At 38.1% G+C, this 24,349-nt stretch overlaps 1 protein-coding gene across 8 annotated transcripts in view; it reads right to left on the minus strand.

Annotated features, from left to right (window-relative positions):
• Positions 1–24,349, minus strand: part of sfswap (splicing factor SWAP) — an 81,141-nt gene that overhangs the window by 40,810 nt on the left and 15,982 nt on the right. For all 8 annotated transcript variants that reach the window (XM_066690129.1, XM_066690126.1, XM_066690125.1 and 5 more), the window contains exons 8-10: positions 21,491–21,749; positions 20,577–20,714; positions 19,424–19,517 (exon numbers count right to left, since the gene is read on the minus strand). In XM_066690129.1, coding sequence (XP_066546226.1) covers positions 19,424–19,517; positions 20,577–20,714; positions 21,491–21,749 — 491 coding nt within the window. The remainder of the gene's footprint in view (positions 1–19,423; positions 19,518–20,576; positions 20,715–21,490; positions 21,750–24,349) is intronic.

A 24,349-nucleotide genomic window follows, 5' to 3' on the forward strand; every position in this document is an offset into this window, starting at 1 on the left:
AATGAATACATACATACATTTCCCAGTAATATCAGTAAATCTCCCCATCTGGTTAAATTAGTGTGCTACCTGTGTAGGTGAACACATTGATAGTAATATGCTAGGTGACCATTTATAAAACAAAACACTGAATAGTGAGTACAGGATAAAAGGTTTGTGGCCAGACTGTGGGGAAATAGTATTCTGGGGCACCATTTTTAATCCTGATGTGCAAAAACCTCTGTCCAGCACTATAAACAAGAAGTGTCAACTCTGCTATAGACTGTGCTGAGTACAAGAGCAGCTTCAGCAACAGCACTCACTCACACGGTGCAAGCCAGAGAAGAACTGATGTGTACCATTCCTCTGACACCTCTCAACGAGTGATGTTGATGGTTGTAGTTGGAGTCATACACATTGACATATTTATATATCATTCAGAAGTGCTCCCCAGAGAACAGTATGCATCAAACCTGACATGAAATATCAGACACACATGGAAAGCAATAGGTAAGGAATAATATATAAGCCTATCTTTCAATATGTATATACATATCACAGAAGCACAAAGGAAGCTATGAAATGGATCCCAAGAGATGAAAAAAGACCTAGAAGACAACCACATAATAGATGGGAAGATAAAATAATAAACTCTGGCGGTGTGAAATAGAAAAGAGAAGCTACAGATTTAAAGTAGTGAACATCTTGGGGAGGCCTCTAAGCAGCAGTGGATCGATATAGGCTGATGATGATGATGATGATGATATATATCCATAAAACACAAAGAGACATACATACAGTGTCTATAGAAAGTCTACACCCACTTTCAACATGTTCACCTTTTGTTGCCTTATCCCCTGGAAGTAAAAATATATATACTTTAAAGTATCTACACATCCTACTCTACAAAGAAAAACACAAATCTGTAGAAAATGTAAAACAAACTGAAGCTTGGGTGGATAAGTGTCCACCTCCCTTGTAATAGTAATCCTAAATTAGCTCAGGTGTGACCAATCAGGTACAAAATCACACACCAAGTTAAGAGGCCCCCACCTGTGTTAAATTGTAGTGCATCACATGATTTCAGGATAAATTTACCAGTTCATGTAGGTTCCCTCTAATGGATAGTGCATTTCAAGGCAAAGACTCAACCATGAGCACCAAGGAGCTTTCAAAAGAACTCGGGGACAAAGTTGTTGGAAAGTACAGATCAGGAAATGAGTGTATATTTTTAAAATCAAAGGCTTTGAAAATACCTTGAATTAGGGCTGTGCGACATGACAATATATATCGTATGATGAAAAAAACATGTCTATCGTTTCATATTATGCTCTATCGTTTATTTCGTTGTGTCGCAAATCCCACTCTTTACGGCAATATTTTTCGTCATTTGGACAATGCTTTGCGTTCTTCTCGGTTCTTCCACACGTGCTGGATGCAGGCAACAAATTTGCATTCAGAAACGCACACAGACAGACATGGAGGAGAGTGAACTTGACAGAGAATAACCAATATAACCAAAAGATACTTTAATGCACAAGCTCACTCCGCCCCGCTCTCGTCGCCGGGCTAAACTTGATCTGCAAGCACCCCCGACGATACGCGATTGCACCCCCAACACCGGCTAATTTAGATGTATATAATTTGTATAAAATTAAAGAATAATAAAGCAATGCAAACAGATGCAGAAAGTTTCATTTTATTTTTTATTAAGATGGTGAAGTGGTACAACAGTTTGTATTACTATTATTATTATTAACTATTTTGTACTAACACGTGCTGTACCGGTAAGCCGAAACTAAACGAGAGTCAGAGGAGAAATATCTCTGTTTAGCAGATGTTAATGCGCCACTATAAACCCGGATGTGGTAAATCTACCTGAATCTGTACCATTTTACAGCGCATGTGTAGCATAATTACTATTACTTGTGTTATTCTTGTTATGACAATAAATCACACTGTGTGTGTGTGTGTGTATATATATATATATATATACACACACATATATATACACTCACCTAAAGGATTATTAGGAACACCTGTTCAATTTCTCATTAATGCAATTATCTAACCAACCAATCACATGGCAGTTGCTTCAATGCATTTAGGGGTGTGGTCCTGGTCAAGACAATCTCCTGAACTCCAAACTGAATGTCTGAATGGGAAAGAAAGGTGATTTAAGCAATTTTGAGCGTGGCATGGTTGTTGGTGCCAGACAGGCCGGTCTGAGTATTTCACAATCTGCTCAGTTACTGGGATTTTCACGCACAACTGTTTCTAGGGTTTACAAAGAATGGTGTGAAAAGGGAAAAACATCCAGTATGCGGCAGTCCTGTGGGCGAAAATGCCTTGTTGATGCTAGAGGTCAGAGGAGAATGGGCCGACTGATTCAAGCTGATAGAAGAGCAACTTTGACTGAAATAACCACTCGTTACAACCGAGGTATGCAGCAAAGCATTTGTGAAGCCACAACACGTACAACCTTGAGGCGGATGGGCTACAACAGCAGAAGACCCCACCGGGTACCACTCATCTCCACTACAAATAGGAAAAAGAGGCTACAATTTGCACAAGCTCACCAAAATTGGACAGTTGAAGACTGGAAAAATGTTGCCTGGTCTGATGAGTCTCGATTTCTGTTGAGACATTCAGATGGTAGAGTCAGAATTTGGCGTAAACAGAATGAGAACATGGATCCATCATGCCTTGTTACCACTGTGCAGGCTGGTGGTGGTGGTGTAATGGTGTGGGGGATGTTTTCTTGGCACACTTTAGGCCCCTTAGTGCCAATTGGGCATCGTTTAAATGCCACGGCCTACCTGAGCATTGTTTCTGACCATGTCCATCCCTTTATGACCACCATGTACCCATCCTCTGATGGCTACTTCCAGCAGGATAATGCACCATGTCACAAAGGTCGAATCATTTCAAATTGGTTTCTTGAACATGACAATGAGTTCACTGTACTAAACTGGCCCCCACAGTCAACAGATCTCAACCCAATAGAGCATCTTTGGGATGTGGTGGAACGGGAGCTTCGTGCCCTGGATGTGCATCCCACAAATCTCCATCAACTGCAACATGCTATCCTATCAATATGGGCCAACATTTCTAAAGAATGCTTTCAGCACCTTGTTGAATCAATGCCACGTAGAATTAAGGCAGTTCTGAAGGCGAAAGGGGGTCAAACACAGTATTAGTATGGTGTTCCTAATAATCCTTTAGGTGAGTGTATATATACAGTGAGGGAAAAAAGTATTTGATCCCCTGCTAATGTTGTACGTTTGCCCACTGACAAAGAAATGATCAGTCTATAATTTTAATGGTAGGTGTATTTTAACAGTGAGAGACAGAATAACAACAAAAAAATCCAGAAAAACTCATTTCAAAAAAGTTATAAATTGATTTGCATGTTAATGAGGGAAATAAGTATTTGACCCCTTTGACTTAGTACTTCGTGGCAAAACCCTTGTTGGCAATCACAGAGGTCAGACGTTTCTTTTAGTTGGCCACCAGGTTTGCACACATCTCAGGAGGGATTTTGTCCCACTCCTCTTTGCAGATCCTCTCCAAGTCATTAAGGTTTCGAGGCTGATGTTTGGCAACTCGAACCTTCAGCTCCCTCCACAGATTTTCTATGGGATTAAGGTCTGGAGACTGGCTAGGCCACTCCAGGACCTTAATGTGCTTCTTCTTGAGCCACTCCTTTGTTGCCTTGGCTGTGTTTTGGGTTATTGTCATGCTGGAATACTCATCCACGACCCATTTTCAATGCCCTGGCTGAGGGAAGGAGGTTCTCACCCAAGATTTGACAGTACATGGCCCCGTCCATCGTCCCTTTGATGCGGTGCAGTTGTCCTGTCCCCTTAGCAGGAAAACACCCCCAAAGCATAATGTTTCCACCTCCATGTTTGACGGTGGGGATGGTGTTCTTGGGGTCATTCCTCCTCCTCCAAACACGGCGAGTTGAGTTGATGCCAAAGAGCTCGATTCTGGTCTCATCTGACCACAACACTTTCACCCAGTTCTCCTCTGAATCATTCAGATGTTGGCAAACTTCAGACGGGCCTGTACATGTGCTTTCTTGAGCAGGGGGACCTTGCGGGCGCTGCAGGATTTCAGTCCTTCACAGCATAGTGTGTTACCAATTGTTTTCTTGGTGACTATGGTCCCAGCTGCCTTGAGATCATTAACAAGATCCTCCCATGTAGTTCTGGGCTGATTCCTCACCGTTCTCGTGATCATTGAAACTCCACGAGGTGAGATCTTGCATGGAGCCCCAGACCGAGGGAGACTGACAGTTATTTTGTTTTTACTTCCATTTGCGAATAATCGCACCAACTGTGTCACCTTCTCACCAAGCTGCTTGGCGATGGTCTTGTAGCCCATTCCAGCCTTGTGTAGGTCTACAATCTTGTCCCTGACATCCTTGGACAGCTCTTTGGTCTTGGCCATGGTGGAGAGTTTGGAATCTGATTGATTGATTGCTTCTGTGGACAGGTGTCTTTTATACAGGTAACGAGCTGAGATTAGGAGCACTCCCTTTAAGAGAGTGCTCCTAATCTCAGCTCGTTACCTGTATAAAAGACATCTGGGAGCCAGAAATCTTGCTGATTGATAGGGGATCAAATACTTATTTCCCTCATTAACATGCAAATCAATTTATAACTTTTTTGAAATGCGTTTTTCTGGATTTTTTTGTTGTTATTCCGTCTCTCACTGTTAAAATACACCTACCATTAAAATTATAGACTGATCATTTCTTTATCAGTGAGTAAACGTAAAAAATCAGCAGGGGATCAAATACTTTTTCCCTCACTGTATATATATATATATATATATATATATATATATATATATATATATATATATATATATATATATACACACACCCCCAACAGGGCCACCATCAGGATTTATGGACAGGGGGACAACATTTTCCAAATTGGGCCCCCTCATCCTCGGGGGGTGGGGTGCTTGTATGCTGTCCGTGGTGCTCATTGCCAACCTGGATACGAAAAACTATTCTAACTATAGTCTAATAAAGAACATTGTCTTACTTTTAATTATTTTTATTTGATTTATTTTTGGATTAAAAAAAAAAACGCAAGCCCTGATCCACACCCACTCCAGCACCATCCACCACCACCCATCAATTACTAAAAAGTTGCTTTTAAAAAATCCAATGGCTGTGAAGAAAGCAGGGAAGGCGGTCATCACGGGGCTGTGCTTGATGTCAATCAAACTGAGCACACCTGGGTCACGTGCAGGTGGACCTGTCACCATCTTTGCTGCCTACGTAGGGCCGGGGAAAATTGTGATGTTTATTTTTTAAGTTAGATATACGTCATAGCAAAATTTTGGACTACTTCTCAGCATTGGTAACGTGTCCCATACAAACATACTCTTTGTCCCACATTTGGTTTGATGGGATCTGGTCACCCTAGTCTGCGTGTGTGGAGCTCAGCCCGACAGAGCAGAGAGGCTGCAGCTGCGCGATTATCAATTACACCAAAATGTTCAAAAGAACCGTAACATCAGAGCTTATCAATACTACGGTCTTTAATAATTTACCACCGGGGCCTGTTTAATACCGGGTTTTGGTACCCATCCCTACTGATAAGTGCAGTGAAGCAGTGTTTTTATTCTTATCTAGTTAAATGGACGTGCTAACGTTACTTAAAGGTTAAGCCAGCGAGCTGAAGTTGTATTTGCTAGTCTACCAGCTCCTCACTTTTGCCACGTTCAGCTTTGCCTGTCATACCTGGTGCTTCATGCTTGGCAAGAAATGTGGCCATTGCCTCTCTGCTTCTTTAGTTTACTTTTCCTCTCTGTCCCATGGCTTTTCTTTTTTGAGCCCCGGATTTTTGCCTTTGGTGAGGCATTTTGACTTGCTGGTCAGTTCCCAGTTCACAGGAGCTGAACAATGCACAGCGTGTTCCACACATCTGACTGGACAAGTGTTTGGACCGCACCATTTTCACAATAACAGTGGGGGGGTATCAGATGACAAGTTGAAAGGTGTTTTAATGATAACAATACATTTATCATGTAAATACATATATATTCTATTTTCAGTGATATAAGTCAGTAAGTAAATTGTTGTACTTGATCCCATTTAAGGGTCAACCATAGACCTTTGCATGGGCCCGGGGTCATGTGTACCCTTTGACCCCCACTGACAGCGGGCCTGATACACCATAACAACATAACACACGTAATAGTAATCACACAACACTTGCGCTATAATGTGTTGCATTCTGCATTTTACCATGACGGCCTGCATGTGGTATTTGTTAGTTTTGCATATTTAATGATTAATGAAATACTTGTAGTTTGAAAGTCTTTGGTCTTATTTTGTAGCTTGATTGGATAAAAACAAGAAATAAAGATGTATATCGTGTATCGCCCAAACTTCTAAAAATAAAGAATATTTTTAAGTCATATCGCCCAGCCCTACCTCGGAGCATGGTCAAGACAATTAAAGTGAAAGGTGTATGGCACCACCAAGCAAGAAGGAGACTGATCAGAGAGGCTACCAGAGCTACAGGCATTTATGGCCAAGACTGGTCAAAGTCTGCATGTCAAACACTTCTGGCCTGTATGTTACTCAAGATAGCCCACTGTGAATCTCATTTCAAGTACGTCAGAAAAAATTGGGAGATTCTGCAGCCCTGTGGCAAGATGTTGTGTGGTCTGATGAAACTAAAATTGAACTTTTGGCCTAAAAGCAAAGCATCAAATTTGGCACAAACCCAACACAGAACATCACCCAAAATGATCATGGGAGCAGGGACTGGGGCACTTGTCAGGATAGAAGAGAAAATATATTAAACAAAGTATAGAAAAGTCCATTAACCTCGGAATTATGAGCAATAAGGATCTGTCTGCAGATATTCACACTTGACAAATGCTGTAAATAAGATGCAAGGTATGTCATTGGAAATTAAGGGGGTTAGTTACCAACCCAGATGTATAAACAAGGGGTGTGAAAATGGGGAAAAAAACAAACAAAAAAAAGACTAATTTGATATTATTCTTGGGTTGTTGTAATTAATAAACTAAAATGTTTTGCTGGAGGGCCAATATTCATACAATTATTTACTTAAATGAAGTGATTAGAAGGATGGCACATTGCCTACTTGTTAAGCGCAAGGGGTATTAAATCTCTCCCTGGAACAGGAACTGAAAGCTAGCATCTGCCTGTAAATGCATGTGGGCTCCATATTGCATTTGATAATGTCACAAAAGTATTTTTAGAGACTATATACTGACTACAGAAACACTCCAAAAGCCTGACAGACATCACTACAATTAATATTCAACACATTCCTTGAAGATGTAAGACAGTATTTAAATAGATTTGAATTATCTCTAACATTAAGGAAGCTCAAAGGGCTAGAAACATAACTAAAACAAAAATAGAAAGACATCTCTGAAATGCACATATAAGGTAAACACATTTCAGATATTCTTTAAGAACAATACAACTTGTTTCCCTGCTTCTTCTCAAAAGACAACTTGACCAGTCTGATTATCGAGTCACAATGACCGAGTGTAAGACTGCAGCACAAAGCACAAGAGCCTTCTTTGTGGACCTAAATCTACTTCAGAGGCTGACAATAAAAGTGAGGGCAGCTTTACAGCACTGATGAATTGCCCAAGTGATAAAACAAAACAAAACAAAAAAAAGTAGGGGTAAATTAAGACAGGAGAAATCAAGGAAAGGGTGTTTCAGACCAAACTGTAGGAAGAGAAGCAGCGTTTCTGTATTAGTGATTAATTTACCTTTTGGAAATGGATGGTATACCAAGGAAATCCATTACAATGGGCAAACAATTGTACCTTTTCATATGCAGATTACATCATCAAAAGACTTCCATCAACACATCTGGAGATTCAACACAACCTACGTGTTTCTCTGTTAAGCACAGAATCTGTTCAACTATCTATTTAGATCTACATCCTGCAGTATTGTCAATTTCCTGCTGCCCATGGCTGCTTTGAGGCCATCAGCTTTGGCTTTGTTCTTTCACCAAACTCCACATCAGCATGGAAAAATCAAACAAGCAAACAGATGACGTTAACAGAGGCATGCCATTTCTGAGTTTATTACTGCTTTAATTCCACTGAGATTAATGAGATGGACCACAATGCTTTTCGTTTCTCCTGGAAACAACGATAGCAGTCATATTTGAAAACACTGATCTGCTTTGATTTACTGTGTCCTAATAATGCCATTCTGTTACACCAGTTTTAGCGGTACAATAGCCCCTTGCTATTGCAACTCTAGTGTAAGGATTAGGCGAGCTTAACCGAGAACCCTGGCTCTGTTCTTCAAATAGTGGCTGTTAGCATTTGCTGTATGATTTTTCAAAGAATTAATTAATCCTGGTGGATGATCCGTTTATCATTTGCAGAGTGATGCACAGTGAACAAATGTTAATTTATAAAGACAAGGCAAAGAAGGTGCTTAGAATAAGACTAAAGTTTTTTTCTGGCCAGGATCCCCAAAGTGATTTATTATAATTCATATATATTACATAAGCTCTTGTGGTGCTTTTATACACAGAGAGATATCCATTGCTTTTCTAAGTAGAGCTAAGATAGCTTGTGTAACAAAACACCCAGATTTCCACATTATGCATTCATTAGAACATTTTCCATTTCACCCAAGTATATTCTGTACGAAGAGTAAGTCAATCACTGCAGTGATGCAGAGTATATCTATTAAAATACCTCAGGGTAATGGTGTTAAAAATATATTATTTCCAATCTGTCTTAGTATAGTTCTCTGGCATACCAATTTCCACCAGAAATGACTAGGGTTCCAAACTAAACTTAAGATAAGAATTATGTTCTTTTTTATATTATTATTATTTGACTAAGACACACAAAAAGCAAAACTTAGCCTACTGTATTTACATTTGTTTTATTAGTATGAAATTTGATTTCTTGCATTCTGTATAGTATCCTATAGTAGGGATATCTGTCAGTCAGGCATCATCATAAGAGCTGACCTGTGAGTTAAAAACAATCCTCCAATAGAAACATTTCTGATGGAATGAATGTATTAAACCAGCTCTGAAGGAGGCATACAGTGATTCACCGGCCCATTACTCCACCATTAATTATCCCACTGCAAATGCCAGGAATTTCTGAAATAATATCACAATCACAAGTTATCAAAAGGATTGCAAGGCTAATATTCAATACTGCACCCCCCCCCCCCAATACACACACACAGCACTGGAAAAATCAGACATTTACAATTTATATTTAACTGGCAGCACAAGACATCATGATTATTCAATTTGACCTAAAATAAAAGCACTGCAATCAAATCTGCCAAAACACTTATAAATTGTTCTGTTTGTCTATGAAAAAAACAAAAAAAACTGCAGAATTTATATACCACTCTGAATGCACCAATTTTGACCATTATTACTCTATGATCCATAGCTGGTGTTATTCCGTTACTAAGCAACAGCATATTTTCTGCAGTCACACAGCAAAACAAATGGGTTTCTGTTAAAAGTTTCTCTGGACATGTTCCATAACAGAAAAACACATGCATTAAATACAGATTTGTTTTTATTTTAAGAACAACATTGACCTTTTATTGACAATTACAAATGAAGCCCAAAATGCAATATGGTCCCGATATCATTTATCTTATAGTGGCAAACAATACAGTCTAAAAACAAATACGGGATCCATGCACGGCTTGCCACGTCACGAATGGATGAAGCAATTCAGAATAAAAATCACTAGAATATAGGCCTAATAGTATGGTTAGCCATGATGGGACAAATAAATTAATCCAAGACTCTAGACAGAAATATAAACTTGCACAAAGCTCCCACCAGCTGGATGTCTTCACTAGAAGTATTTATTTTATGTAATTATTTTTTTCTGGAGATGTGCTAATAGTATACATTCTTATATGGTTTTACTGCCTGCTGTGCTTTTATCTGATAGTGGGAATTACTTGAAAACTATATCAGAAAGAAAGGTGACATTGCCCTCATGATCTTTCCACTGCCTTTAACTTCATATTATTTGCAGTGGGTAGTGAAGTGGGTAGTGAATTACAAACCAACAAAGGAATCGTTGACCAGTGTAAACAGAAACCTAGTTTACAGCTCTGTCACGTGTGTTAATTTGCCTGCAGAGGTTATCTAAGATCACAGAGCCTTGACTGGGAGGCATGAAGTTGGTGCTTTTGCATTGTCCCACGGAGTGTGTACTTAATTCCACTATTGTCCGCAGCGGAGTAGAAGGGAAGTATTAAAACAACTGTATAATGACTTTGCAGGTTTGGGTTTGACATGGATGGTTAGTTTCATATTTATTTTGTACTTGGGTAACTATTAGATATGCGAGGAAGAAAACATAGCTGTTGCAATACAGTTGGATATCATTAGAATAGTGAGGGGGAGGTTTCTGTACTCGTTTACCAGAACAAACACAAAACCAGTCATCTCATCAAAGGAAATTAACTTCAGTTAATTTTTCTCTCTTTAGAGTCTCATCACTCTGCTGAGTAAAGCCATCAGTAACTGGAAGGAAGGCCCAATAAGGAACTCTTTTTTGTGTGACGGTTGCTATGATCTTGAGACTGTAATAACTGTTAATTATCCGAGTTAAATGTAAAATTATAGGCCATGCTTTCTGTGGAGGAGAAAGTTTTAAAACCGTAACGGTCATTCTGCCAGCAAACAAATAAGCAATTTATTTTACACCAGAAATTTACTTTAAATGTCTGCAGGCTTTAGTTTTTTTCAATGCAATAAATGCATTTTCCAATTACACTGAAAAGGAAGCACCACAAATGCACCAATATTGTTAAACTGAAGATATGTTTGGTTTTACAAACTGTTGATTGGTAGCGGAGGTAAAGAGCCTATCCTGTATAATTTTCTTCCCATAACATAAGTTAATTCCATTAATTATTTTATTACAAAATATTTCAGAGCCAAATGCAAGCGATAAAGAAAATTCCAATTTAAATACATATTTAACATTACCTGATAAAATACAATTACAATGCAGAAGTCAAATTTCAAACATATCAAACACGTGTAGATAAAGCAGAATTAGGGGGGCAGTATTGTAGACATCCAAAGCTTTAATTTAGAAACTGAATTTCGAAATAAAAGCTAAGCTCATTACTATAATACGGTAAGGTACAGTGAGGGGAAAAAAGTATTTGATTTTGTACGTATGCCCACTGACAAAGAAATGATCAGTCTATAATTTTAATGGTAGGTGTATGTTAACAGTGAGAGACAGAATAACAAAAAAATCCAGAAAAACACATTTCAAAAAAGTTATCAATTGATTTGCATGCTAATGAGGGAAATAAGTATTTGACCCCTTCGACTTAGTACTTGGTGGCAAAACCCTTGTTGGCAATCACAGAGGTCAGACGTTTCTTGTAGTTGGCCACCAGGTTTGCACACATCTCAGGAGGGATTTTGTCCCACTCCTCTTTGCAGATCCTCTCCAAGTCATTAAGGTTTCGAGGCTGACGTTTGGCAACTCGAACCTTCAGCTCCCTCCACAGATTTTCTATGGGATTAAGGTCTGGAGACTGGCTAGGCCACTCCAGGACCTTAATGTTCTTCTTCTTGAGCCACTCCTTTGTTGCCTTGGCTGTGTGTTTTGGGTCATTGTCATGCTGGAATACCCATCCACGACCCATTTTCAATGCCCTGGCTGAGGGAAGGAGGTTCTCACCCAAGATTTGACGGTACATGGCCCCGTCCATCGTCCCTTTGATGCGGTGCAGTTGTCCTGTCCCCTTAATAGAAAAACACCCCCAAAGCATAATGTTTCCACCTCCATGTTTGATGGTGGGGATGGTGTTCTTGGGGTCATAGGCAGGATTCCTCCTCCTCCAAACACGCCGAGTTGAGTTGATGCCAAAGAGCTCAATTTCGGTCTCATCTGACCACAACACTTTCACCCAGTTCTCCTCTGAATCATTCAGATGTTCATTGGCAAACTTCAGACGGGCCTGTACATGTGCTTTCTTGAGCAGGGGGACCTTGCGGGCGCTGCAGGATTTCAGTCCTTCACGGCGTAGTGTGTTACCAATTGTTTTCTTGGTGACTATGGTCCCAGCTGCCTTGAGATCATTAACAAGATCCTCCCGTGTAGTTCTGGGCTGATTCCTCACCGTTCTGATGATCATTGAAACTCCACGAGGTGAGATCTTGCATGGAGCACCAGACTGAGGGAGACTGACAGTTATTTTGTGTTTCTTCCATTTGCGAATAATCGCACCAACTGTGTCACCTTCTCACCAAGCTGCTTGGCGATGGTCTTGTAGCCCATTCCAGCCTTGTGTAGGTCTACAATCTTGTCCCTGACAGCCTTGGACAGCTCTTTGGTCTTGGCCATGGTGGAGAGTTTGGAATCTGATTGATTGATTGCTTCTGTGGACAGGTGTCTTTAATACAGGTAATGAGCTGAGATTAGGAGCACTCCCTTTAAGACACCTGGGAGCCAGAAATCTTGCTGATTGATAGGGGATCAAATACTTATTTCCCTCATTAACATGCAAATCAATTTACAACTTTTTTTAAATGCGTTTTTCTGGATTTTGTTGTTGTTATTCCATCTCTCACTGTTAAAATACACCTACCATTAAAATTATAGACTGATGATTTCTTTGTCAGTGGGCAAATGTACAAAATCAGCAGGGGATCAAATACTTTTTTCCCTCACTGTAAGATAACCAATCTATCAAACCTCAAAGGACAGCAAAGCATACACTGATGATAGGTGCTATGAATCAAACTGACTGCACGATTGGTATCCAGTTGACACATCATTTAATTGAATTGGATGCTTAATTAAAGTTTAGAGGCATTCAAAATTAATTAGCTAATTGCAGAGATTAAGCTATAAATGCCCCGATAGGTAGGAAAATTACCTATTGTGGCAGAAAACGAATAGATTGTTCATTCAAATAGAAAAAAAAACAATAATTCAAAAAAGTGGAATGAATCTCTTCCACTGAACTAAATGCATGCTCAGACTTATAATTTTCTATATCTTTTACCCCCACGCAGACCTAAGTAAACAAAAGCCATAATAGATGGGGAGACGAAAATATCTGAAAAGGAGGTTTATGAAACAATTCAAAATCAGCCCCAAAGTGTTTTTCCTGTATCCTCACTATTGCGAGATGTAATGCTTTGGTACATTTCTCCAACAGATGGTACAGAAAACAGCTTAGACAATTAGACCACTATTGCAGGCTTAAAGGAAACAAACTGTGCATCTGAAGCACAGCTGATAAAGTAAAGGTGTTGTCCCTTGAGCTTCACAATACCCCAGGGTAAGAAAGCACTCTGAGCGCAGAAAGCTTTAGACATTCATGGGCAAAATCAGACTATTCTTCAGACAAGGGACTAGATTATTATGGTCCCAGTTTAAGAATTCATGTACAATTACCTGAGAGATCAAACGGTGGCTTTCCTTGATCTCCCACAACAAAGCTGATGCATGAATATAGACAATAAAAAGGCAAGTAACGGTCAAGGTAATTTGTTCCCATTATTAAACAAATATACACATAATAAAGAATCCGCTTCAATAAGATGATCTATGCTTTCCCTTCACACGAGGTGATTCAAAGAAAACCGCAGCTCAATGCACTATGGTAGACAAGCGATTAGCTCTGAGTAGGTTAGAAGACTAGGAACAGCTGGGTTCAGAGGATAGACTGACCTTAAATTGGCATCTCATTTTTTGTTTAAAGAGATGAATGGATATTTATGGACATGTTCTAAGAGCAAGAACATGAACATCAAATTGTTAGAAATAAAGGTCCAGCACATTTGTCCAGCACTATTCTGAAATTGTTTGGAAATTATTGGAAATGTTTACTTAAAGCTGAAAATTATTGTTGTGTCAAAGGTGACCCTTTCTGGCAGATTGAAATACAAACTATAGGTACTGCGTCGTCTGCAGAGAAGGAAAAGGTTTATTAACATTAAAATTAATTATTTTACATTTTTGCACATCTATGAATTTAATACACAATGTATAATCACCTTTAAAGATTTACCAAATGCGATGAGCACGACTAGACTTGCTCCTATTTTGCTTTATGAGTCTCAATCCACATTTTAAAAGTTGAAGTTCATTTTCCAGACTTAAACATTAATAATATTTAATCAGACTGATGAGGTGGAGAGTTAAAAATTCTGTTTAATTGTCCTCTTTGTGAAATGCAGCCTATTTTGGTCTGTTTTCAAAGCAGCAGAAAAAAACAGCTAGAAAAGTAGAATATATGTAGAATTCTTTCAAACAAGTTAATTGTTTTACTATATAATATATCACTTTAGTTGCCGTTTTTCGGTGCGTTGGTGGGGGACCACTTATAGCACTTGAGCAAATAGCTTTATAAATGTATCTCCCCTTTGTAAAGGCCTGTGTATTTTCTTTTAATACATTGCACAACAGTCTAGGTTGCTATTCAATTACAAACGAGCAGTTGGCTCATTTGCTCTAATGACATTTCTCTAATGATCAACACCGGCTGTAATGGTTTTATAATGTCATACATGGAACTTCCACAGAAGAAAAAAACTAAAAAAAAATGAAAAACAAAATCCTAGAAAAGCGGGGTTATGTGTGGGTACTGCTAACTGAATAATGGTAACATTTGAATCCACTATATTTATTCTATTTTTTTTTTTAAACATTTCCATTGGTTGCGTTTTCCCTGAATCTCCGCTCTATCTTTCCGCAGATTCAATTCAGCAATAAAAATGGAAAACTGGAGTCTTCTCTCCACCAGCTGCAGTGTAAAGCTCTGGTGTAGATATATCAGTCAGTGTAAAGTGCACAAGTATCCTAAGGGGTAAATGACATTCAGTAAAAACTTAACGCTAACTTCAGCCTGCAGACCAGATTTATAAAGCTGATCCTGGATATTGGAGATCATGGAAAGCAGATAATCGAAAAGTATGGAATGCCGTTTGAGTCAATATTAAATAAATAAATATGGCTATGAAATAAATAAATAAATAAATAAAATGAGGCAATAAATAAATAAATAAATGAGTCAATATATAAATAGTATTTATTATATTTTTCATAATGACACATTTCAGAATTTCATGGCAGTATTTCATAATGGCACATTTCCATTTGGTATATTCAAATGAATGGGGCGTGGTTTCTCACAGATTCAGACCAAAGCAACAGCACATTGAGTCTGTATCGCCGCTGTGCGCACAATACAGAGGACAGCGGAGGCTCCGACATGCCGTGCTGTTCTTAGCACATCAAACTGGTAGCGTCGAATACAACACAGACGATATTCATTACAACATTATTTGTACTTCTGCTGTAGTGCCGTGATATTTACGGGAGAGTCTAAAAGGCCTAACGCAGAAAAAAGCTTAATGTGCTTTACACATGACCATGACTTTTCTAACTGTGTATGTTTACATTTGGAAACTTCCTAATGCCATCAATAAAGTATGGAGACATTTAAGTAACATTAACAATAGGAGTATGACGTTAAGCGCTGCATATATGTGAATATCGCTTAATGTGGAAAGGGCTTAAGGTGGTTAACTGTACATAAAATGTAACCACGTGTTAATCCCTATTGCAACCAAGGTGAATTGTGTGTAATGTTAAATGCGGTGAATGTGGGAATAGCTTACTGTGGTTTACATTACTAACCAGGGGCATTGCAAGGGGGTAGGCATCCTAGGCAAATGGGATAATCCCAGCTCTCACGGGAGAAAACTCTGCCACATCCCCCGCTCTCACATACCCTAGAATCGCCTCTGCTACCAACCAATTGGATCCTAACTTTTCTTATGACAAGACCCACACCTACCAGTCCTATACAAAAGAGCAGGCACTTAACTGAACATAATCAATATCAAATGCACGTTAAATATGCAGTACGAAAGACCTCGCAAATTCTGTTTTAATTTTCAAACATATCAGCAGTTCATACCCAAGCTTTATATTTGATATAACTTCCCAAAACCATTCACATCACCTGTGGTGTTTTTTTTCCTGACATCTGCAATATCAAAATCTGGTCAAACATTGATGAAAGGCCTATGAGTAAAATTGCTTAACGTGTCTCAGTTCATAAGCTACATGAAAGTGGCTTTGGAATTTTCTCCACACAGTTATCTAATTATATATGTGTGTTTATGGGTTTTTTGTATTTCAAATCATTTGAAATTTTAAATGTATTTAATTGGTACCAAAATAAACTATAAAATGTGAACTGACTGGCTGCTCTCTCTCCGACTGAGGTCACGGGGCTACATACTGGTGAGAGCGTTTAATAGGGTGCTGTCCTCCAAATGTGTAGATATGTCCGTTTTTATGGAAAGAGATAGAGATTTTCACTAACCATATCTGTTGTGTCAATGCATTTTAAAAACAAATTGTCTAAGCCATCGGTACATATTTCCAATGTGTTAGCCATGCGTATACTGCTACATTTAGTTTGTCTATCTCCACATTAAACAAATGTGAATAACAGTTTCATACAAAACATATCGTCTGCAAGGAAATGGGCAGAAAGATTTTTTTATTTAAAAAGCCTTTAATTAAGTTAATGATACTTGAAAACTCGTGTCTGGTGTTTAAATTTGGATGTGTGCAGGCCGACTGTTTTCAGTATTCAAATGTATATTCTTAAAAGTAATCTTTGGAAATGTATAATGTGCCTGCAATAAACTAATGTAACATTGTTTTGCTGCTGTACAATTAAGACGATCCATATAATATGTAGACAGGCTTTCTGGGCTTGTTACTAAATTTTGAGTTTTACAAATAGCCAGTCATTACAATGTAATGATTTATGTCATTCATTAATACTGACCAATAATTACCTCGGGAGACTGATTGCCCTACATGTTAGATAATGGTATTGTCTGTCTTCCATCACACATTTTAACATATATTTTAGGTGACGACCATACTTGTGTGCGCAAAGCATCAGGGGTTAGAGAGTTTGGATTGCAAGCAAGGTGTGTGTGTTGTTTTGTTATACCACAGTGAAGACCGTTTCCATCCTGTGTGTAATTTGTTTTGTTCACTTTTGTTTTGTCCTTCATGCCAGTTTACTTTGTGTTCCTTCAATTAAAGTGTTGTTTTTGTTACCTGTGGTTCTGTCTTTGAGCCTCAATTCCCGGCCACCCCATCACACACACTTTTGTGGGGCTTCTTCTATTAATTCAGCATTGAATACTTTTTCAACAGTAGTTGGTACATCTGTTAGCCTTGTATGTATTATAGAGGTGAACTAATTGTTAGAAGTCACTACTGTATTACCACACTTGCCACGAGTATTGACATGTCTTGCTTGTACCTGTGTACAGAAGTCGGTAGTATTTACCCATTTTTTAAATTGTAAAATTAAATCAGTAGGATCATTCTCTCCGTTAAACTCAGGGTGATGAATCTTCTTGTTTAAAAAGTCTTTACCTTAAATCAGATCAAATCAGAATAACAGGAAGAAAGTAACCAAACAACTTCTCCAAAAGTCATGGACCATAATATGCATTAGGTAATGATATAAGTGTCAGCAGTTGCCTTTGTTTTTTGTTTATTCTTCTCCCCAGTACTGTGGAGAAATTTATTTAATTTTGACTTCTATTTCATATTACAATAATGTCCTTATTTTACAGTCAAAAAGTACGTTTTTACTGTTTTGCCCGGGCACCACTAGATTGCACAATTGCAGTGACATAAATCTAACCCCTTGAGCTTTTCAATTTGGGTTTGTACATTGCATTTCACCCCCCATTGTCTAAGTTACAATCCTTATTTTTTTCTGGAATTGCACAAATACACCAGCCAGCAGTGAAAACGTGTATTTTCCCCTATATTTATATATTACATATATAATGAAATATAAATAAATTAATAAGTAGATTATGGTTAAAAAGCAACTTAATCCTTATACTTTTAATGCGCGTTCGACCGTTGTTCATCCCTCCTCAACTCCCAAAGCGCAGGTCGCGTTGTGTTGCCAGCAGCTGCTGCTCACATCACACAGGAATCCTGCCCCAGCGCCTGCGCAGTGCCTCCACACTGTCACTCCCAGAGCCAAGAGAATCAGCCGAAATCAAATCAAATCGCATTCCCCGCACCAACGCTAAATCGGTGTTGTGAAACTACTGAAACATACATTATGAAGATAATAACCGAAGAAAACATAATTAGATGGATGTTATCAAGGGAGTAGTATATACTATGTATTGTGGACTGATCAAGTGTATGTGTAAAGACTTTGACATTAACGTTTTAGCTAACTTTAACTGCTGACAAACAACTTTTCTTATCCACCTGTCTCCTGTTGTATCGATTTTCTGGTGGAAAATATGCCACTCATGCTCCTTTTCACCCATCTCTTTGTATATCATATTGCTACACCAGATTGCATGATTGTTTAATGTCAGTCATGTTTAATTGTGTTTACTGGCCCTCGCGTCTTACACGTCTACCTGTATTATAAGTGTTTTTGCCACCAGAGCACTTAGCCGCCCGAGTATCTCAAAAAAGCCTTCAATACGGGCCAAAATAGTATCCGCTGATAAACTCCGCTGCTGTCCTCCGTATTGTGCGCACAGCAGCGATACAGACTCGATGTGCTGCTGCTTTGGTCTGAATCTGTGAGAAACCACGACTCATTTATTTGAATATACAAAATGGAAATGTGTCATTATGAAATAGTGCCATGAAATTCTGAAATGTGGCATTATGAAAAACATAATACAAAAAAATACTATTTATTTATATATTTATTGCCTCATTTATTTATTTCATAGCCTTATTTATTTATTTAATATTGACTCAAACGGCATTCCATAGAAAAGGGGAACAACGTGTGTGTTGTTTGACTGTTTGGACACCTCACAAAGATGGGATGAACTACATAATGCTTCTAACCTCCCTTTGGTATGATGCACTACACAATACAAAGACAGACCTAACAATAGCAACTACAAGGATAAGAATCAGAATTTAGAGCACTGGATTATTTTTGTACTGCAATGCTCAGAACAACAGGAGCATGTACATATTTAGCTAATTACCCAGGTTTCATATTTAGGCCAGCAAACAACAAAAACAACGGCAGATAAAATTATCCTAAGGGCTAAATCCAGTAACAAAAACACGTCACATTTCAAAGTGAAAAAGAAATTGAAAAAGTACACCCATGGCAATCAAGTTTCTGTGCTGAAGATTAAGATGACCTTGAACTTGTCTAAGAAGGTTTTGTGGGGTTTTAATAGTGACCCTGGAACAGAATTAAACATCTCCGATCTGACTGTCTTTTGGAGCTAGGACACAGCACTGCACAACAGTTTTGCCAAAGCAGTGCGAGAACACACCAAAATCAGAAACTTAAAAAAAATATATATAAAATTGATCATACCTCAGCCAGACTGCATCCTTCTTTCTGCGCAAAATACTGCTTTTTAAATTCATAGTACGGATTGTACTGGTGCCAGGACTGCAGGAAGTCAAACCTAGGAGGAGATAAACAAAACATAAGACCTATGCAAGAGTAGGTAGGAGTCTTCAGCTTATCTACTCTCAGGCAACTCACTACACACCCCTTAGCTTGATACTCCGAACTTGTCTGTACAGACCATCTTAAGTGATGTGCATCTTTTGATTGAAGTTTCTGTGGGCAAAATATTGTTTGTCAAAGGTGACAAATTTGTAAGCCAGATGCAGCAGTGACCTCAGGGACTGCAAAATATAATATGCTGAAAGTATTCAATGCCAACTTCATTTTTTAGCCAATGTATTTCAATTATTATTAATATGAGGGGACTGCAGTGTTCCTTATCCCCAATAAAATATTGCTTCCGAGTATTCACACTTTTACTTTGAGAAACTTTAAGATTATGATTTTTGCTTTTAGAAACAAATGCTGAAAGGATTTAAACTTTGTTTTGTCATTCATAACAAATAGGATCTCTTTGCAATTTTTTTTTTTTATTAATTCAGCAAAGTATCCAAAAGAGCAGTGCAGCATGGATCCTAAAACCTAAAATAACTGTGCACAACAAAAGGTTTTGCCAAGTTATGAGAAAATTTATAAGCTACCAAAAGATAGCAAGATGGCAGTGTTTTTCATAGGCATATATTACATAATAATTAAAAAGTTATTCATGATCAGCAGAATTATTACTGAGGAAATTTGCTTAAATTGCAGGAGTTGCTCAGTTTGCAAACATGAATTATAATGTAAACATCCTTCCACTATAATATTAATATATACCTGGAATACACCTCTTCAACAGGGGACGTGAACAGAATAATCAAGGAGAAAAAAATATATATAATCTGTTGGGCCAGTTGTTGCCAATTAACAATATTAATCAACTCCGTACACTATAAACTGACAATACAGTACAGACAGTTGATTTAAAGGGTGTGAATCCACATAAATTTAAAGACAAATTTCAGGTTCACCAATGGGGAAAAGGGGACCATTTTAACAGGGAGCTAAATTTGTGTCCTATGGATTACAAACCACTGTATCAATGCTTTTAAAAACAGACAGCATTTTTCCTTACCTCGGATCCTTCTTGGCACGGACACTGGTCTCAAATTTGATTCCATTCCTGGCGACATACTCGGCAAGCTTGTCGATGACCGGCTGGATGTCTGGGGGCGGAGGAATGATAGCGGCAACAGGAGCTTGGGATTGGGAACTAGGAAGAGAAAATACGAAACTCAAACAAACCCCAGGCTTTGGTTAAAACAAGCCTCATAAATAGTTATATATATAAAAAAAGAAAATGTATTCCTCATGTAGGAAAATAACCTGAGTATTAAGACCTGCTTACTGGGAGAGAAATACAGTTTTAAAAAAGCAGCCGAGAGGTTAATAGTATGCAAACATTTTCCATTCTGACAATACTGACATTAGCTTGAACTGCTGTAGGGATTTTGAGATTAAATATGTTGTTTGGAGAGAATTCTTAACCGAAGTTTTGAATGTTATTAAAACTTTAGAATAAAAGTGTTGACAACTGTTCTCCAGGGAGAAAGAGATCCTTTATTGACTCTTTCACTACTGTCACTTACGTTTCACTGTGCCGTTTACCTTTTGTGTCAATTAGCATGGAATAATATACCCACTTTTCCTGCAGAGCTTAATTTGTCCGACCCTTTTTAATAGAGATGTATAAGTATAACAATAGGCTTCCCAAACTGGTCACGTTGTAATATTGAAAAGTAAGGTCAAACTAAATTAAACCAAATCTCCCCTCAACTATGTAGTGAAATTTCTCTGTTAATGAACTTCCAACAAAGTACACTCAGATGAATATGATCTACATACCAATAACAGGGTCATGTGACCTCCACCACAATGACCAACTTAATTACCACAAGGAAGGTAAGTCAAGAACTCCAAGAACATTCTATTGGCTATTCAATATGTAGGCACTGGTGGTCCATTATCTTGCTCTCCTAAGTAACACACCTTGTAGTAGTAGTAGTAGTAGTAGTAGTAGTGGGTGCTGGAGCAGACGCTTGACTGCTGGGGCTATTGGCAGATTCTGGAGGCGGTGGGGGAGTCGTCCCAGGGGGCAGGGGGGCAGCGGCTCCAGAGGATGTGGGTAAAATCCCAGAGGGTAAGGAGTTGTAGTAGGCGTTGGCGTCTATCCCTGGGGGAGGAGGGGCGAAACAGTAGGTCCCATCCGGCAGCATGTAGTACCCATAATACATTGCAGCGACCGTTGCTATGAAAAGAGAAAAATTGAAACATGGGTTACAAATGCATTCCAACAAACCAAGTCAAATGAGCGGCAGCAGAGACTGACAATTGGAAGAAAATAAAAGGACCAAAACCAAGATAATAAAGAAAAAGCTTTTCCACTGTATTGTTTTGATCACAGAAAACAGAACTGTCTTTTATGTGTGGGGGAAATGGATAAACTTATGTCACTTATAAATACATTATTACCTTAGAGTATTTACATGTTATTCACTCAAGGTCAGTTTCCACATAGGGTGGTTGATCCGATAAAAAAAAAAAAAAAATCCAAAGCTGTTAATGGTTAGCTTATGCCTTAACTTAGACGTACGCAATATCAAAAAACCTAAATTGTGACTTGTGATACCTAATAAATATGTATTTTTATGCACCAAAAACATGTATTGTTTTATCAAATCCGACGATTTTCTTTACCTAGTGTCATTAAAAAGACATTTTAAAACTTACTAAAAGTAAACATAAATAACTACCACATTTATCATAGTACAAGACTAAGGTTTGGGTGGGATACTTGATACATTTTTATCGATGTGTGAACTAAACCCCAAAACATTGTCAGATGGTGCGAGTCCAGCGTTTGGCGAGAAACGACACCAAAACGCAGCTCTGCGCAGCCGCTCGAGTGTTCAGAGTGGAATGAAGAGACAGAGTGGAGACGCATCCTCTCCTGCATTCAACTGCCAGAGCCACCACCATTCACTGTTTTACTGCGCTATATAAGATTTGTAATACTAAGAAAACTACATACTGCGATTTAGAAACACTGGGGATCATTTTATGTGAAGCACATGCAAGAAAATAATATGCAAGACTATGTATATCCAAACTATTTAAATTACAATTGCATAAAAGAAATGGAGGAGCAGAGTTGTAACAAGGTCGGGAGTTTTTTCAGCTTCTGTGTCACTAAGCCAATTTGGAAAACAGTTTTAGTTTGTTTCGTACGCAAATGCAAAAATGGGATTGCTTATACGATTTCTACTACTATATTACCTAAAATAGAATGTTTCATTCATGATATTTCCAGGTATTATTATTGTTGTTTATGCAAATGATCTGAGAATATAGCAGCCAGCTCCCCATCACCAAACTTCAAATGCCACATATCTAACAAAGCGAATGTTATCAAACCTGGTCAAATCAGAAATTAACAAGTTTCTTGAGAGGAATTTCACAACTTGGCATTGGAAAACAAACCAAATGCCAATTACAAATGGAAGTACAGTGAAACTCTGATACAACCTTGGGACCATAAAATAGGTATGTCATAACTGAGGTATGTAATAACCAGGTACTGTACCTGCACACCATCCCCGAATTAAAAAAGTACTGTACTGCACAAACTAGTATTGCTTGATTAATGTACATATACAATGTATGTAAAGTAGTATAAATGTGTAATGCAATAGAAACCCCCTCCCCTATCAGAGAGAAAATAGATGGGAACTTTTTTTTTTAATTATAGGCTTATTTAGATGTTTTAATGGAGTACAGAATCTGGTATGATTTACCATTTGTAATTGTTGACGCTTGAGTTATTAATTTTAGTGTAGGCATTGTCACATTTACTTAAATAATCAATTTTGAAGTAAATCAACCCACTGCAGTCAAACTCGTTTGCAGTTCTGTATTAATGGCGAGTGCTAAACGAGTGTCTGTCTCACTCAAAGATGAACTACATCAGTGAAATCAAAAAGGGACGAAAGCAGCCACAATAATGTAGCGAACTGGGTTTTCCCGTAAGCAAAGAGCTCTGTGTTATTACATGTTTTGTGATGAACAAACCAAGTGGAGATCAGTTCATGGTTAAACCTGAATAGCTCAAGTTTAAACAGCAGGAGTCGTACAGCGGACATCTTTGAAAGATTTCCTAAACAAGTAACCTAGGACATGCAGTTTGTGTTTTAAAGTGCACTGTATGGAGTTCATTGTATACATTAACAAAGATTATCCTTTAAAAAAAAAAAAAAAAGTTTATTTCCAAAAATAGTACAACTTTTCCATCTCAATAAAAAATTGGAAAAAATTAGTTATTTGATTATGAGAGGAAGGATCCTGCCCACACACTGCATGTAAAAGAGCGACCAAAGCCATGATAAATTACCTTTATTTATTTAAAAAATTTATATTAAAAAATAAAAAAAACAGGTCTTGAAGTGCAAAGGGTGCAGACATTTCACAGCTCATGCTTTCATCAGTGCATGGATAGAGCAGCTCACCTAGCTCATTTTAAAGTCCTTTGATTAAATAACATAAATCGTTTAAAACTTGATTACTCGTTAACAGCCTCGCCTGTTTGCAATGTCTGGAGAACTTTAAATTGAGCTTTGTGAGCTGCTGATTTTTTTTAAAGAAATAAATGTAATGGTCATTTGTGATGACTTTGCACTCTTTTGCATACAGTGTGCGCACAGATAATTATATTTTCACAAACCATTCCAAGCACGTATTTTGTTAAATATTATTTATATTACAAATAAGACATTTCTAAATGCATTCCTTTTTGTAATATACAGCGACATAAGTCATAATATAAACTGTTATAATTATACTAAAGAGCAGGAC

The sequence above is a fragment of the Amia ocellicauda genome, chromosome 17 (genome assembly GCF_036373705.1).
Source record: "Amia ocellicauda isolate fAmiCal2 chromosome 17, fAmiCal2.hap1, whole genome shotgun sequence".
Taxonomy (NCBI): Eukaryota; Metazoa; Chordata; class Actinopteri; order Amiiformes; family Amiidae; genus Amia; species Amia ocellicauda.